Genomic DNA, 16,754 nt, shown 5'->3' on the forward strand with positions numbered 1-16,754 from the left:
GCTAATCACACAATTGTACAACATGGTAAGAGATCTTGGGAAGAAAGTTACCCCTCTACATACCTTTCTTTACCGGAATCTCTAAATGAAAATACTGGCAGATACATAAAAGGTCCTTGTACAGTACTAGATCTAATTAAATTTAAAGGATGCTAAATTAATATCTAAGGGGTTTTATAGAATAATGCAGCGGCTAATTAAGAAAACTGTTTTAAAATGTATTTGTTTATTAAATAGTCTTGCTTGTCTCAGAGCAGTGCGAAACGGTTTTGGTCTCATCTGACCACAACACTTTCACCCAGTTGTCCTCTGAATCATTCAGATGTTCATTGGCAAACTTCAGACGGGCATGTATATGTGCGTTCTTGAGCAGGGGGACCGGCGCTGCAGGATTTCAGTCCCTCACGGCGTAGTGTGTTACCAATTGTTTTCTTGGTGACTATGGTCCCAGCTGCCTTGAGATCATTGACAAGATCCTCCCGTGTAGTTCTGGGCTGATTCCTCACCGTTCTCATGATCATTGCAACTCTACGAGGTGAGATCTTGCATGGAGCCCCAGGCCAATGGAGATTGACAGTTCTTTTGTGTTTCTTCCATTTGCGAATAATCGCACCAACTGTTGTCACATTCTCACCAAGCTGCTTGGTGATGGTCTTGTAGCCCATTCCAGCCTTGTGTAGGTCTGCAATCTTGTCCCTGACATCCTTGGAGAGCTCTTTGGTCTTGGCCATGGTGGAGAGTTTGGAATCTGATTGATTGATTGCTTCTGTGGACAGGGGTCTTTCATACAGGTAACAAGCTGAGATTAGGAGCACTCCCTTTAAGAGTGTGCTCCTAATCTCAGCTCGTTACCTGTATAAAAGACACCTGGGAGCCAGAAATCTTTCTGATTGAGAGGGGGTCAAATACTTATTTCCCTCATTAAAATGCAAATCAATTTCTAACATTTTTGACATGCGTTTTTCAGTTTTTTTGTTGTTGTTATTCTGTCTCTCACTGTTCAAATAAACCTACCATTAAAATTATAGACTGATCATTTCTTTGTCAGTGGGCAAACGTACAAAATCAGCAGGGGATCAAATACTTTTTTCCCTCACTGTATATCTAAAAATAATTTTCTACATGTAGGTCTCCTGATTTTAAACCCGAACGAACTTGTTTGGCATCAACTGAAAACATTCATCTGTAACTCCGCCAAGCCTACAGCCCTTTTGATTTTGTCTGCCTTGCCTTTCCAATTAAAATGTAATAATTTTTTGCTCATATAATTTAAATGGGTTGCTCTCCGCCTGACTCTCTGCCGATTTTAGTTAAATGCTCTTCACAGACCGTGCTTATTTGAGACCAAAACTAGCGATCAATTGTAGTGTTGTGACTTTTTATAATCACTTATTTTAAATTTTTCACTTCTTGACTATCAGAAAGAATGTTGGTACTTATTTATTTTGATCCAAAGCCATGAATGAGTGAGTCAAAAGCTCTACGACTGCGCCATCAACTTGATTATTTAGCAAACACCACTTGCTGCTTATATTCAGTCAACACATATCTTAAAAATATCATGGAATATAATTGAACATTTTCGTTTCTCATAGAATAAAAACCTTAGCTTTCAGCTTCTTCTGACCAAGTAGAAACAAATAAGTGTATTTTTCCCGGTGTGCGTGCAGGATAGAGGAATAGAAATTCTTACACTATTGTTCTAAATTCAATAAACTTCTTCATCCATCATTCAGTTAATTGAAATTCAATTTTGAAGTCATGCACAATTATCAGTTTCTATTTGGTTTATCGCCCATTCATTGTCAGGTAGAGACACATTTAGCGCCTTGGGGCCCAAAAGCATAATCAGTGCTCTAACTCCCTCTTCCTCCAGACCACCGCGATGAAGCAGTGCCGCAGGGTAACGTACTAAACCACAAATTACCCCTTAAGTCCCGCGTTATAATCTCAAAACTTTTAATTGAGGAACCCCTGTAGGTTTCCTGATGCTAGAATATGAGGTTCAAACTGAGCATCAAAGTGCATCCTTGTAGCTCTGTGGGCTAATATAGTAAAATTGTTTGTCTTGGGGTTAGTTGAGCCAATGGCCACTGTCGTGATTTGACTTTAACATTAATCTGAAGACTTAACTAATTACCTAAATATGTTTAATTGTTACCAGATTTTAAATTAATCATGTAACAATTAACTCATGAGGATCTGGGGCACCATGAGAGCAGTTCTTTAAAGAGTTACCATCTCCCAAATTAAACTCTCTAAAGATCTTTACCTATCACATCTAACAGTCAACTTATTAATCATAACCTTGTATCATATCATCATTCTGAACAGTTGTAACCTCCTTGCATCTGCAAAAACCTGAGCCTAACTTATGATTCAGTACAACACAAATTGGTAGAAGTTTTATTTACTAGCTAATTATATGGTAACAGAATAAACATACACACTTAATACGTTAAAAACATGTCCCTAGCGGAATGACAACAATATTGCTGCTTGTTACAAAATAGATGGGGGGGGGGGGGGGTCAGAGCGGGACAGAGACACTTAACCTTGGTACATTTTAGAAACTACTCTCACTCACAGTAATCATATCCTTTACACACGATCCACCGCCCTCTTTGAGTAAGAAATCAAGAATGTATTTACGTGAAATGCCGGATCTCTCTCGGTGGACAGGGCCTTGGAAAGGGGGTTGGGCCTTGTCGTGGCACGCTTGTAAGGCTCAGATTGTCCCAAAATGGTTCCAACAAGTCTTCTACTGTTCTTCTCTGTAGTTCTTCAGTATCCGACGACTTGTCGTGTAGTCCTGAACAGAACTAGAGAGTTGATATTCCTTCCATTTACTCCTGAAGATGCCTCTTTGAAGATGGTTCCCAGTGGGGTGATGAGAGTAGCGTAATACGCTGGTTTAGCAGAGTAGTAGAATGGTCCCACTTAAATTTGCTTTTCTAGATACTTTACTTAGGACAGTTAATCAGCCGTACCAGTGATTGTCCGGGAGGTGAGTTTATCATCTCTACCTCGTGTTGAGATTCAAAGTTCAGACCACTTTAAACATGCAGCTGCAGCTCAATGCTTTTCTGGTCTAGTATGTTAATTCTTAACCATCCTTTTATACAGTTTGTTCGAATGGGCGGTTCCGTCAGGCTGACACGTTCTCTAACCTCACTCAGGGGTGTGACTTCTCACTATGCAAAGTTGATGTAAAACAATTCTCTTATTGCAATTCTCTTATCACATCCCTCTATTAACAAAAACACTTTCATAATTGTCATATTACATGCACATAGGATGGAAACTTCACACATGTAGTGGGTATACTTTCCAAGTTACAGTATTTCCTTTATAAAAAAATGTATGATGTCACAAAATAACAAACAAAATTACATTAGTGTTCTATAGATCGCCTTTGACCATTCCCCACATTCTATGTTAGAAACATTTGTTCCAGTATTTGTTAGTTTTGGCGGGAAAAGTTTCTTGAAGACATTCCAATTTGGAGAGGGAGACCTGCATCTAATCCTGTTGATTTACAACAGGACGTGAGCTGTTAATCCCCACTAGTCCTTTCCTTTGGAGACGGGAGCTGTTGATTCCCCCCGTGGGTGAGAAGGGTGTCTGAGTGAAGTTATTCATTGCAAACCTGATCTGTTCGGATTCTCGTGGACAGTCATGACACCACCATACCCCATACAAGTAATTTACATTTGTCAGTTTTATGCATAGTATTTTTGCTATGTGTCATGCATATGAACTCTAGATTGTGCATTTTTATTGTTACAGAGTAGTAGTGCCCTGTGTATACAAATGTAAAACAAATAGGGGTGTAGCACCCCTTGAGGTTCTTAAGAGAGCAGCCAAGGAAGTGAGAGAAGGGAAGAAGTCCATTCGAGCTGCAGCAAGGGATATTAAAAAGACTGAATGACACTGAAGAGCTACATTGACAAAAAAGAAAATGAACACCTGTTTGAAAGAGAGGCTATGATAGAGTAGCAGAGCCAGAGGCACATGTCTGTTGACATGGAGTCTGAGCTTGCTAAGCATAGCAATAATCTCAGACCAGTTTCATGGGCTTAGTAGCCTCAAATGCAGAGAACTTGCCTATGTATTGGCACAGGGAAACATCCCTGTCCCAGACAACTGGTCAATAAATGCAAGGCTAAGTGATATTGAACAGGGATATCTATCTGAATGTAGGCATACATTTAAGATATACAACATACCACACCCCAATTCCATGAATTAAACTTTGACCTACCATCACCCACTATCACAGGACACTATCACCCACTTACCCCAAGGCGGTTCAACTTACCCTGTCCCTATGCTCAACTTAGCCCATACCCGGGGTAACACGTTTTACATTAATTGTGATTATTTTCAGGGATACAAGACACCCTGAAATATATGTAGTTATCTTTCTTAGAAAGAAGGATGATTTCCCTTGACATAGTGGTGCTGAATGTAAAAAATGTCTCAACATACCCCACTCTCCCCTACTGTATGTGTCTGACTCATCACTGCACTGAGTTAGTCACATCACATTCCCAAAGACTGCTGATGCTGTACATCAAATAATACTTAGCCACTGTCAGCATGTAGCAGAAGCCTGATAGCATATCAGTTTGCGCTTAAGCCTCTGTCGGGTTTGTGTACGGCATAACAACAAATGAAGGAGTTGGATGAAGCACAAACTGATCTGCAGCCAGGCTGCTTCTGCTTAGATTCAGACCCCAAAACAATTTGAGTTTTATATAGTCAATTCTCCTCTCATTCTTTGGGCTTGTATTGACTATAGAGGACACTAGTTTCTCCTCTGTAAGGCAAGCATAGAGATTGGTGCCCAGAGATATTTGGGTCCTTTGGGAAGAAGACTTACAGCCAGATTAGTAGAATCAACCCTTTTGCCCAGTCATGGCAAAAGGGTTGAACCTACCCAACAGGATAGGTTCAGTAGTGGGGGACTAAAGGTAACTGAGCTTTGGCCCTGTCAGCCTTCCTAGCCTGCCTTACCCACAACCTCCTAAATTAAACTGCCCTAAACCATTAGATACTATGTGGTTGGTTAGACATTCATTTGTTGCTTTGCTAATCTATAGATACTGTCTTTAAACTCTCGTCATTAAACTTTCTCTCTCTCTGGGGGCTGGTGGGTTATATCTATCCAGATCTGCCATTACCATATTTCCTCAGAGGACAGATGGCAAGCACGACTTTCGGGTATGGAACACACAGCTGATTCGCTATGCCGGTTACAAGCAGCCCGATGGTCAGATTCTGGGAGACCCAGCCAACGTGGAATTCACTGAGGTAGAGTAAAAGGACACTGTGGTCACTGTTATTCAAAGTGAATTATTGTTCGTAACAGCATGGAATATGTGTCCCTCATGGGATTTGAAACCTCAAACTTTGCCTTGTCAGGTTCAACCCACTGAACCACTTACAGTAGATCTAAAACCTGAAAGTGTTCAATATCTTTATATAACATGCCTCTGAGCAAGGCCAAAACTCTGACTAAAACTGGAGTGGAAACCACCAAACAGGAGTTACACATCTACTTGAGTGAGTCCACGTAAAATGTTTATGAAATGTTTTGGTTACTAGATCTGCATCCAGCAGGGCTGGAAGGCTCCCAAGGGTCGTTTCGACGTGCTGCCCCTCCTGCTGCAATCCAATGGGAATGACCCAGAGCTGTTTGAGATCCCCCAAGACCTTATTCTGGAGGTGCAGATCACCCATCCCAAGTGAGTTAGACGACACACACACATACACGCCCAAGTGTCATAACAGAGTGATACAGGAACAGAGGCTGGGTTGGGGTGTGTTCCAATTGTCATGCTAACATACCACTAACATACCACACAGACACACACTCACAATGTCTTCAGGCACAGAGGGAGTTTCATCCCCAGCACATGGCATCCTCTATCAAACAAGCTCCCAGAACTGTCCTTCGCCACCCCCATCTCCCCCTGCATCAGTTTAGTTGGCCTCAACTCTGCTCTGTTGCCATGAAGCTGTGATGGCTCTCTGCTACTGAATAGACCGTCCCCCATGGGCAACTCAGAGCCTGTGTAGCACCAGGTAGATGGATGTAGGGCCAGTAATTTCAGAAGCGATTGCAGGTGTTTTTGCTGTGAGCATGTGATAATGTTAGTTTTGGCTGCGCTCCTGTACTTCTTGGCTGTGTATCTATTAACTACAGTGTAGGAGCAAATTGCCTTGTAGAACAATACACACCACATCCCAGTAGGCAGATATCTAGCATCTCTTGGAGAAATCCTTCATTTCTTTGCACATGCATACAGTATTTTCTTTCCATGACGTGCTATACAAACGTTCAATATCAGAATGTAAGCTTGTCACTAATCTCTTCCCACGGCTTTTTGCAGTTTATTGTCATGAATCTTGTCCTGGAGGCAGAACTGAGTGATTTCCGCTTAGATAGGCCAACTGCAGAGTCAAAATAGGCTATATTGTAAAAATGTAGCAGTGTGGTTTAAAATCTGATTTTATGACTGTGGCTGTGCCAACTACTGACCACTTTGCAGAGCTGCCTCCAGAACAAGATCCACGCTAATATGTCGGATTTTCATCAAGATAAGAATGTGCACTTTTACATCGATTCAGAATGTAAAATGTTCAACTCTCAATATAGAATTGTTGAGATGGAAGCACCTTGAGATGAACAACAGAAGCCAAGTCAGCTTCAATTTACGCTGTATATAATATGTACCCTTAAACATCCTCTACATACCTTGAAAATGAACCTATTTATTTGAATCAATTAGTCAAGATATGTCACATTCACCATCACTCCTCCAAACCTTGACTGTTCATTTGAACGTATCTCTTTGTCTTTCTATGCTTCATACAGGTATGATTGGTTCAAGGACTTGAATCTGAAGTGGTACAGCCTACCTGCTGTATCTAGCATGCTGCTAGAGGTGGGGGGGCTGGAATTCACCGCCTGTCCGTTCAGTGGCTGGTACATGGGTACAGAGATCGGAGTCAGGGACTTCTGTGACAGCTCTCGTTACAACATCTTGGAGGTATTATGATCATTTTCTAAAGCATTTCTAAACATTTCTAAGCATCCCTTCGGTGGCTGGTACATTGGCACCAAGATTGGTAGATCAGGAACTTTAACAGCTCTCGTTACAATGGTTAAATGCCACTATTTTGACATTTTAATGAGACCATGAGGTATTACAGTGTTACATATGTTATGCGTGGGGTTCGGAAGGGAATTTGCAAGAGTTGTGAGTGGACTTTTTACTATAATATTTACTATGATATTTACTAGAATCTATAATGTGTTTTACTGTAATCTGTTAGGGCTTTTAAATAAATGTTATGATACCTCTACAATACTTACCAGTGTGGTGGATTGATCTGATATCATGACAGCATACATGCAGAGCTAACATTCATCACTTATACTTTCAAGATTCATGCAATAGGTTTCCATAACACATCAAAATATACACGGAGTATACCAAACATTAAGAACACCTGCTCTTTCCATGACAGACTAACCAGGTGACTCCAGGTGAAAGCTATGATCCCTTATGGATATCACTTGTTAAATCTTCTTCAATCAGTGTAGATGAAGGGGAGGAGACAGGTTAAAGAAGGATTTTTAAACGTTGAGACATGGATTGTGTATGTGTGCCATTCAGAGGGTGAATGGTCGAGACAAAATATTTGAGTGCCTTTGAACGGGGTATGGTAGTAGGTGCCAGGCGCACCAGTTTATGTCAAGAACTCCAACGCTGCCGGGGTTTTCATGGTCCAGTGTTTCCCGTGTGTATCAAGAATAGTCCAGCAGCCAACTTGACACAACTGTGGGAAGCATTGGCGTCAACATGGGCCAGCATCCCTGTGCAACACTTTCGACACCTTGTAGAGTCTATGCCCTGAATAATTGAGTCTGTTCTGAGAGCAAAAAGGGGGGGGGGGTGTAATGTTTGGTATACTCAGTGTTTATATATTTTATTTGTTTTATATCAAAATGGATAGTTTTCCTGGAAACAGCAAGTCTTCACTCTATTGTTGGTCCGACAATATCTTGTTTTTTCACAAACGGTATGCTGCAGCATGGTGACTAGAGCATGTCAAGCTTAGAGGCTGTAGATATAATACGTGGATAAAATATGTACGTCTCTGGTTGTGCTGTTGGTATTCAGCCAACGTATTAGCATAACCATTATAATGACGGTAATATTTTGTTTTCAGAGTTCCAAGGCGTAGAGTAACTTGACCTATTCTCAGTCATTTTCCATCATCTCATGTTCCCATCTCAAGCCCCATGCACTCCCTTCTGCTAAATGCAGGTTTACCCATATACAGAATTGTTACGATAGATGTGAGCTACTATGGGAAATGTTCTTATTTTAATGCAGAACATGAGGTACTTCTAAAAGGGTTGTTTTTAAAAAAATGTATAGAATGTAAAATGATGTCTTTAGGGTATTCAGGCTAATTGTGAAATCTGATTTGATACTGACTGCAACCACTTACCCGTCACTCAGGATAGCCTTATCACAACCTGCTTGCGTGAGGGATAACATTAGTTGCTTGTCTTCTATGTACTGTATTTGATTGTCAATTTTCTATGTAGCTTTACAAACAACAGGACTTACCTGTTACGTAGGTTTTTCACACCAGTTTACTTGAAGGATAATGTTGAATGCTTATCTTCAATGTAACAGTGAATACGATAGCATTTTGTGAACAGCGATAAGAAGAGTAAAATGTCACCCTAATTGAAATCTCACTTATCCTGTTTGTGCCTTCTGGCAGATAAGGCAAAGACATGATCTCTCCACTTCTGATGGTCTAAAGCCTGTTTGGCAGTATGGCCCCAACTTAGCTTCAGTTCTTTCAATTATTTGTCACCATGGGGATAAACCAGAATTTTTCAGAGTACCTCGAATAAACAATCATACACGTCTGTTCGAGACAAACTGGTCGAGTGGCGAATGAGGGAGCCCCTAACCTCATACTAATGAGCCACTCGCCTGTCCTTTGGTCATTTTCACCTCTCTTCCTCACAGAACAGTTATACTTAGCTCTCTTCAGCACGGCTTGATCAGTTTTCCTGTTTAACTTTTCACAGTGCTGTTAAGGTTACACCGCCGAGTGCAGGGTTATCTTTTTTGTTGGGTGACTTCACCAAAAGGAACATTTTGCGCTTCAGGTAAGAATTTGCTTTTATTCCTTCATCTCCTGTTGTAGCTAGCGTCACACTGCTAGCTGCTGAGACTTGGCTAGCTTAGCTGCAAGGCTTAGCTAACCTGGCTAGCTCTCAGCAAGGCTCGCTATCCTACCGACTAGCTTATCTACCTGGAAGGGTAGAATTACTAGTTTGCTCGCTCATTTAGTTAAACCCTCCACCGGCGTTGAGTAGACTGGCCATCCTAGCATCACTGCTTATTGGTCGAGAGCCACTCTTGTTTGTAAGAGCAATAGCGCTAGCTTCCTTTGGATAACTTTGTGCTAACAAGCTATGCTACCAGCCCATGTGTTGATCCCCAGCTATGTTCACATTGTTTATAGGATTAGCTTATCCTACTAGAACTGTGCTAACTAGCTAGGCTTCTAGCCCAAGTGGCGAACGCTAGTTTCTTTTCCCTTTGTTCTCGGATTAGCTGTTTCTTGGAACCATGGAACCTGCTAGCTCGGCCCAGTGGGTACCAAGCAAGGCCCCTGTACCAGCACAACCTTGTCAATGCAGGGTGACCATTTCGGGTAAGGACACACTCCCTGTGTGTCGTCTGCCTGGGTGTCTAACACGCGGAAGCAGTGGTCAGTGTCATGCATCCATGGTGTGTTTTTTTTGCTGTGAACACCCTCTGCCGTAGAGTGCACAGAGCCGCCCAATGTGGTTTGTCTCACTCTTAACTCAAGCGACAAGACTGCTTCGCAGACCCAGTCCTCATGGGCTGACATCATGGATGGCTACCCCAAGAAACTTTACCGACTTTTCCAGGGCTTGGCCCCAGGGGAAGGGGGAGGCTCTTCATCCACTAGGATAATGGCGACCTCCTCCAGACAGTGGCGGAGGACGATGGGCAAGCCGCTCTGCCGCTCTTCTGCCTTTAGCGGAGCATCGATGACAGATATTCACTCATTGATGTCTGGAAACAGGCAGCAACCAGACTGACTCAGTATTGAGTGGCTTGCCTTGGGAAGCCAAATGCAATTGGTATAAACCTTTAACTGGCACGGTCCAAACCAGACTTGTGTGTTTTTAGACCACCTTTACTCCACACACAGAGACGCATACACTGCTCTCCCAAGCCCTACATTTGGCAAATCTGACCATAACTCTATCCTCCTGCTTACAAGCAAAAACTAAAGCAGGAAATACCAGTGACTCGCTCAATACGGAAGTGGCCCGATGATGCAGATGCTACACTACTGTTTTTCTAGCACAGACTGTTCCGTGATTCATCCAATGGCATTGAGGAGTATACCATCTCAGTCACCGGCTTCATCAATGAGTGCATTGAGGATGTCGTCCCCACAGTGACTGTACGTACATATCCCAACCAGAAGCCATTGATTACAGGCAACATCCTCACCAAGCTAAAAGCTAGAGCTGCCTCTTACAAGGAGCAGGACACTAATCTAGACACTTATAAGGAATCCTGTTATGCCCTCAGATGAACCATCAAACAGGCAAAGCGTCAATTTTGGACTAAGATTGAATCCTACTACACCGGCTCTGCCGTTCATCGGATGTGGCAGGGCTTGCAAACTATTACGGACTACAAAGGGAAACCCAGCCGTGATTTGCCCAGTGACGCGAGCCTTCCAGCGGAGCTAAATGCCTTTTATGTTCGCTTCGAGGCAAGCAACACTGAAGCATGCATGAAAGCTGTTCCGGACGACTGTGATCACGCTCTCCATAGCCGGTGTGAGCAAGACTTTTAAACGGGTCAATATTCACAAGGCAGAGGGGCCAGACGGATTGCCAGGGCGTGTACTCAGAGCATGCGCGGACCAACTGGCAAGTGTCTTCACTGACATTTTCAACCTCTCCCTGACTGAGTCTGTAATACCTACATGTTTCAAGCAGACCACCAGTCCCTGTGCCCAAGAACACTAAGGTAACCTGCCTAAATGACTACCAACCTGTAGCACTCACGTCAGTAGCCATGAAGTGCTTTGAAAGACTGGTCATGGCTCACAACACCATCATCCCGGAAATCCTAGTGCCACTCCAATTCGCACACCGCCCCAACAGATCCACAGATGACACAATCTCAATCGCACTCCACACTGCCCTTTCCCACCTGGACAAAAGGAACACATGTGAGAATGCTGTTCATTGACTACAGCTCAGGGTTCAACACCATAGTGCCCACAAAGCTCATCACTAAGCTAAGGACCCTGGGACTAAACACCTCCCTCTGCAACTGGATCCTGGACTTCCTGACGGGCTGCCGCCAGGTGGTAAGGGTAGGCAACAACACATCCACCACGCTGATCTTCAACACCGGTTCCCCTCAGGGGTGTGTGCTTAGTCCCCTCCTGTACTCCCTGTTCACCCATGACTGCGTGGCCAAGCATGACTCCAACACCATCAGTTTGCTGATGACACAACAGTGGTATGCCTGATCACCATCAACGATGAGACAGCCTATATGGAGGAGGTAAAAGACCTGTCAGTGTTGTCCCAGGCCAACAACGTCTCCCTCACTCTGAGCAAGACAAAGGATATGATCGTGGACTACAGGAAAAGGAGGGCCGAAAAGGCCCCCATTTTCATCGAGAGTGCTGAAGTGGAGCGGGTCGAGAGTTTCAAGTTCCTTGGTGTCCACATCACCAACAAACTATCATGGTCCAAACATACGAAGACAGTTGTGAAAAGGGCACGACAACACCTTTTTCCCCCTCAGGAGAATGAAACAATTTGGCATGGGTCCCCAGATCCTCAAAGTTCTACAGCTGCACCATCGAGAGCATCCTGACCGGTTGCATCACCGCCTGGTATGGCAACTGCTTGGTATCTGACTGTATGGCGCTACAGAGAGTAGTGCGTACCACCCAGTACATCATTGGGGCCAAGCTTCCTGCCATCCAGGACCTACAGTGGTTCCTCCTTTAAAAGTTGCGAGCTTGCACCGCGGGACTTAGAGGTACCCAGCGTCACGGCTTCATTGCTCCAGACCACCACAAGGGGGAGTTAAAGCACTCATTATGCATTTGGGTCCCAAGGTTTTTATATTACCAATCATATTGAGTGGTTCCAATGACGAATTTTGATGCGAGCCTTCCTTGGGGCGTTCTTCAACAAGGGTGGCTGACAAAACATTACGGTGGAACCAGATGTAAGTTGTTATAACGTCATAACGAGTCAAGCAAATCATTTGGAATATGTTAGGAATATGTTAGTTTAATGTAGAGACAAAAGTTTGTGCATATTCTTTTGTCATGAAGTTAACTTGCTAAATAGTGATTTTCGTAAATTATCTGACTAGCTAACATTAGCCAGCTAGCTAGTGTTAGGAGAATGAATTTGTAATTCGTGTTGTTTTAATGTTTTTGTGACTCCTGAGAACCAGCAAACCAGGCTGTCATCTTGTGAAACGGTGGATGTAAAGAATCTAGCTAGCTAAAGCATTTACTGCAAATTGTGTAAGCTTACCTTGCAATGCAGCTGAAGTAACATAGCTAGCTAACTATTTACTTGATTATTTTGTAGTGGAGGATAAAAATAACTGTATGCCTATGGATGTGTAGCTAGCTACAGTATGTAACCGTTCAGTGTATGCACCCTAAAACGTTAGGTTCTGAACTAATATTCATACCAATCTATGAACCTCAGCTATCATAGTTGTTGTATCAACTTCAAGTCTGAATGGCATTAATGAAGCCTATGGATAGAGTAGAATATATTAACTTTATTGTGCCAAGGATGCAAGTCCTATATACACGTACTGTAGTTATTACCACGCATGAAATTCCCACATTGTAGCCTGTACATTAAATATATTCACTGATCATGTACTCTTCCTTGGCAAATAAAGGTGCGGTTCAGGTATGAATCTCTGAGACATTATTTTTCAGTCATATCAAACTCCATTATTTGAATGATGCTGTGTCTGCATGTATGTATTACAATTATACACTTCAACAGTGTTTACCACTCCTGCTCCTGGGACATCAATGATTACACATGCTAACTATGCAATAGACTAGAAACATGATTGATTTGTAATTCATATGTACAGGAAAAAAAACTATGCATATCTAACTCCCTTCATCTGCATTAATCTGAGGACACAGGATAGTATTTCAATGAGATAATTAATTTCATTCCAGTGGAGAATGTGAAACGCTTTATTGAAAGAAGTTCATTATCCAGGTGTTATAAATGCATTATAATTATAATAATTGTAATATTATAAATACAAGTTAATTCTGTACTTCAATGCACATATGGTGTGCATTTTAAAACGAGGAAGAAAGATGAGGTGGGGAGAGAGGTAAGAACAGCGGCAGACAGCATATGATTCATGAATTACAGTGCTACCACAATATTCTCTTAGTTCATCACAATTGCGGTGTCTCCTAACCAGCCTTGGGCCCCCAGTTGGCCCGAAGGTTATCTTAAGTGCGGGTGAGGTGGCGATGACGGGACTGGTTTCCTCTCTCACATCAAAACATACCTGCAGACGAGAGAGCATGATTAAGTCTTGTTTTTTTTATTCTAACACGGTCAGTCATCTTAAATCAGGAGGTGAAATGCAAAACTGACCTTGGATCATTAATTAACTCTGGGACGACTACATCTGTCTATATTTCAATGTAAAGCATCTCTTTAATAATACTTCCTGTTGACCCAACCAAGTGACATCTCACCTATAATCATGCTGTGCCCTCTGTGTCAGCCAGTTCAGATGCGGGAGGGAAGACACCTAATGTGAAGATACCTCAATAGAAGATACCTAATGTGACGCACACACCTATCGGAGTGTACCTGAAACATTTAAATATAGAGGGCTATGTGTCTCACCACTTGGTTATAGCCTTGCAATAACCAAGTGGTGAGACACATAGCCCTCTAGATTTAAATGTTTCAGGTACACTCCGATAGGTGTGTGCGCCACATTAGGTATCTTCTATTGAGATCATGACTTGGCAGTAACAGATAGTCCAGTGAAAATGACTGTGTTTATGTGGTGTAAATCTGAAAATTAGCAGCTGACATCTTAAGTTTTTTTAAATTAATGCATATGATACAGGTTCCATGTACAACAAGACAGGCAGAGATGGAGAAAAAGATCACAGGACAGTTTAATTACCTCTGGTTATGTACACTTTTGCCAGCAATAAAGCTTCCACGGCCTGTCTCTCGGACAGTGAACATCTGACAATATCTACATTTTCGACCCCCTAGTCAGCTCACTCTCTGAAAGCAAAGAAAATGTGTCAATACAGCCCAGTGCTGCTTACCTGAGATGCCATCTTCGTAGGTGTCCGCTTTGACTTCCTTTGTGTCGGAAGAAGGTTGCTTTCAGAACAATTATTTTTGATTGAAAATAAAAAAGGTTTTGCTCTCGACAAAAATGTACCTCCATAGCATATAACAATTTGCCTGTGAATAACTACACCTTCATACAAATGTGCTACAGCATGCAGAATTCTTGACGCACAACCGAAAATGCTGCTATATCCTGCCAGCATGCCCACAAGCGAGCCACTCAGGAGCAGAATGATGATGCGTGGAAGAGTGAAAGGAATGCGATAGGAACATCAATTTGTTGCAAGTTGGGGAGCAGGGCTAATAGCTGAACAATAGACTATTCAAGCTTTACTAAAGAATAGTCTAATAGCCAAGCTAGGTGTGAAAACCCCCACCTATCACAGACCAGATTTGCCCTAATGACCAAGGGGTAGCTTGCTACTCAATGTAATAAAGTAATGACTTTTCAAATAAGTTACCTTGTACGTTATGTTGGCTGACAATTTGTTAGCTACGCTGTCCTTACGGACCACATAGCATATCATTGCAATAGTACGTACCGGTATGTTAGGTATCTAGCTAACGTTAGTAGTTCTAAATCAAACTTGACAGTATATTTCCATCCCTAACTATAACATTTTCCAACAAGATAGAACTGCCAAAGGGGGCGGAGTTAGCCTGCAGAGTTCTGTCTTACTATCCAGGTCTGTGCCCAAACAATTTGAGCTTCTATTTTTAAAAATCCACCTTTCTAGAAACAAGTCTCTAACCGTTGCCACTTGCTATAGACCACCTTCTGCCCCCAGTTGTGCCCTGGACACCATATGTGAATTGATTGCCCCCATCTATCTTCAGAGCTCGTGCTGTTAGGTGACCTAAACTGGGATGTGCTTAACACCCCGGCCATCCTACAATCTAAGCTTGATGCCCTCAATCTCACACAAATGATCAATGAACCTACCAGGTACAACTCCAAATCCGTAAACATGGTCACCTTCATAGATATCATCCTAACCAACCTGCCCTCCAAATACACCTTTGCTGTCTTCAACAAGGATCTCAGCGATCACTGCCTCATTACCTGCGTCCGTAATGGGTCTGCGGTCAAACGACCACACCTCATCACTGTCAAACGTCCCTAAAACACTTCAGCGAGCAGGCCTTTCTAATCGACCTGGCCCAGGTATCCTGGAAGGATAATGACCTCATTCCATCAGTTGAGGATGCCTGGTTATTCTTTAAAAGTGCTTTCCTCACCATCTTAAATAAGCATGCCCCATTCAAAAAATGTACAACCACTCCAGACCTGACTGCCCTTGACCAGCACAAAACATCCCGTGGCGTACTGCATTAGCATCGAATAGCCCCCGCGATATGCAACTTTTCAGGGAAGTTAGGAACCAATATACACAGGCAGTTAGGAAAGCAAAGGTTAGCTTTTTCAAACAGAAATTTGAATCCTGTAGCACAAACTCCAAAAAGTTCTGGGACACTGTAAAGTTCATGGAAAATAAGAGCACCTCCTCCCAGCTGCCCACTGCACTGAGGCTAGAAAACACAGTCACCACCGATAAATCCATGATAATTGAGAATTTCAATAAGCATTTTTCTAAAGCTGGTCATGCTTTCCACCTGGCTACCCCTACCCCGGTCAACAGCCCAGCACCCCTCACAGCAACTTGCCCAAGCCTCCCCCATTTCTCCTTCACCCAAATCCAGATATCTGATGTTCTGAAAGAGCTGCAAAATCAGGACCCCTACAAATCAGCCGGGCTAGACAATCTGGAACCTCTCTTTCTAAAATGATCTGCCGAAATTGTTGCACCCCATATTACTAGCCTGTTCAACCTCTCTTTCGTATCGTCTGAGATCCCCAAAGATTGGAAAGCTGCAGCGGTCATCCCCCTCTTCAAAGGGGGAGACACTCTCGACACAAACTGCTACAGACCTATATCTAAACTACCCTGCCTTTATAAGGTCTTCGAAAGCCAACAAACAGATCACCAACCATTTCGAATCCCACCGTACCTTCTCCGCTATGCAATCTGGTTTCCGAGCTGGTCATGGGTGCACCTCAGTCACGCTCAAGGTCCTAAACGATATCATAACCGCCATCGATAAGAGACAATACTGTGCAGCTGTATTCATCGACCTGGCCAAGGCTTTCAACTCTGTCAATCCCCACATTCTTATCGGCAGACTCAACAGCCTTGGTTTCTCAAATGACTGCCTCGCCTGGTTCACCAACCACTTCTCAGATAGAGTTCAG

General features: G+C 42.8%; 1 protein-coding gene across 3 annotated transcripts in view; it reads left to right on the top strand.

The window, feature by feature from the left end:
• Positions 1–16,754, top strand: part of nos1 (nitric oxide synthase 1 (neuronal)) — a 64,620-nt gene that overhangs the window by 21,037 nt on the left and 26,829 nt on the right. For all 3 annotated transcript variants that reach the window (XM_029716321.1, XM_029716322.1, XM_029716323.1), the window contains 3 exons: positions 5,175–5,316; positions 5,611–5,750; positions 6,884–7,058. In XM_029716321.1, coding sequence (XP_029572181.1) covers positions 5,175–5,316; positions 5,611–5,750; positions 6,884–7,058 — 457 coding nt within the window. The remainder of the gene's footprint in view (positions 1–5,174; positions 5,317–5,610; positions 5,751–6,883; positions 7,059–16,754) is intronic.

The sequence above is a fragment of the Salmo trutta genome, chromosome 27 (genome assembly GCF_901001165.1).
Source record: "Salmo trutta chromosome 27, fSalTru1.1, whole genome shotgun sequence".
Classification (NCBI taxonomy): domain Eukaryota; kingdom Metazoa; phylum Chordata; class Actinopteri; order Salmoniformes; family Salmonidae; genus Salmo; species Salmo trutta.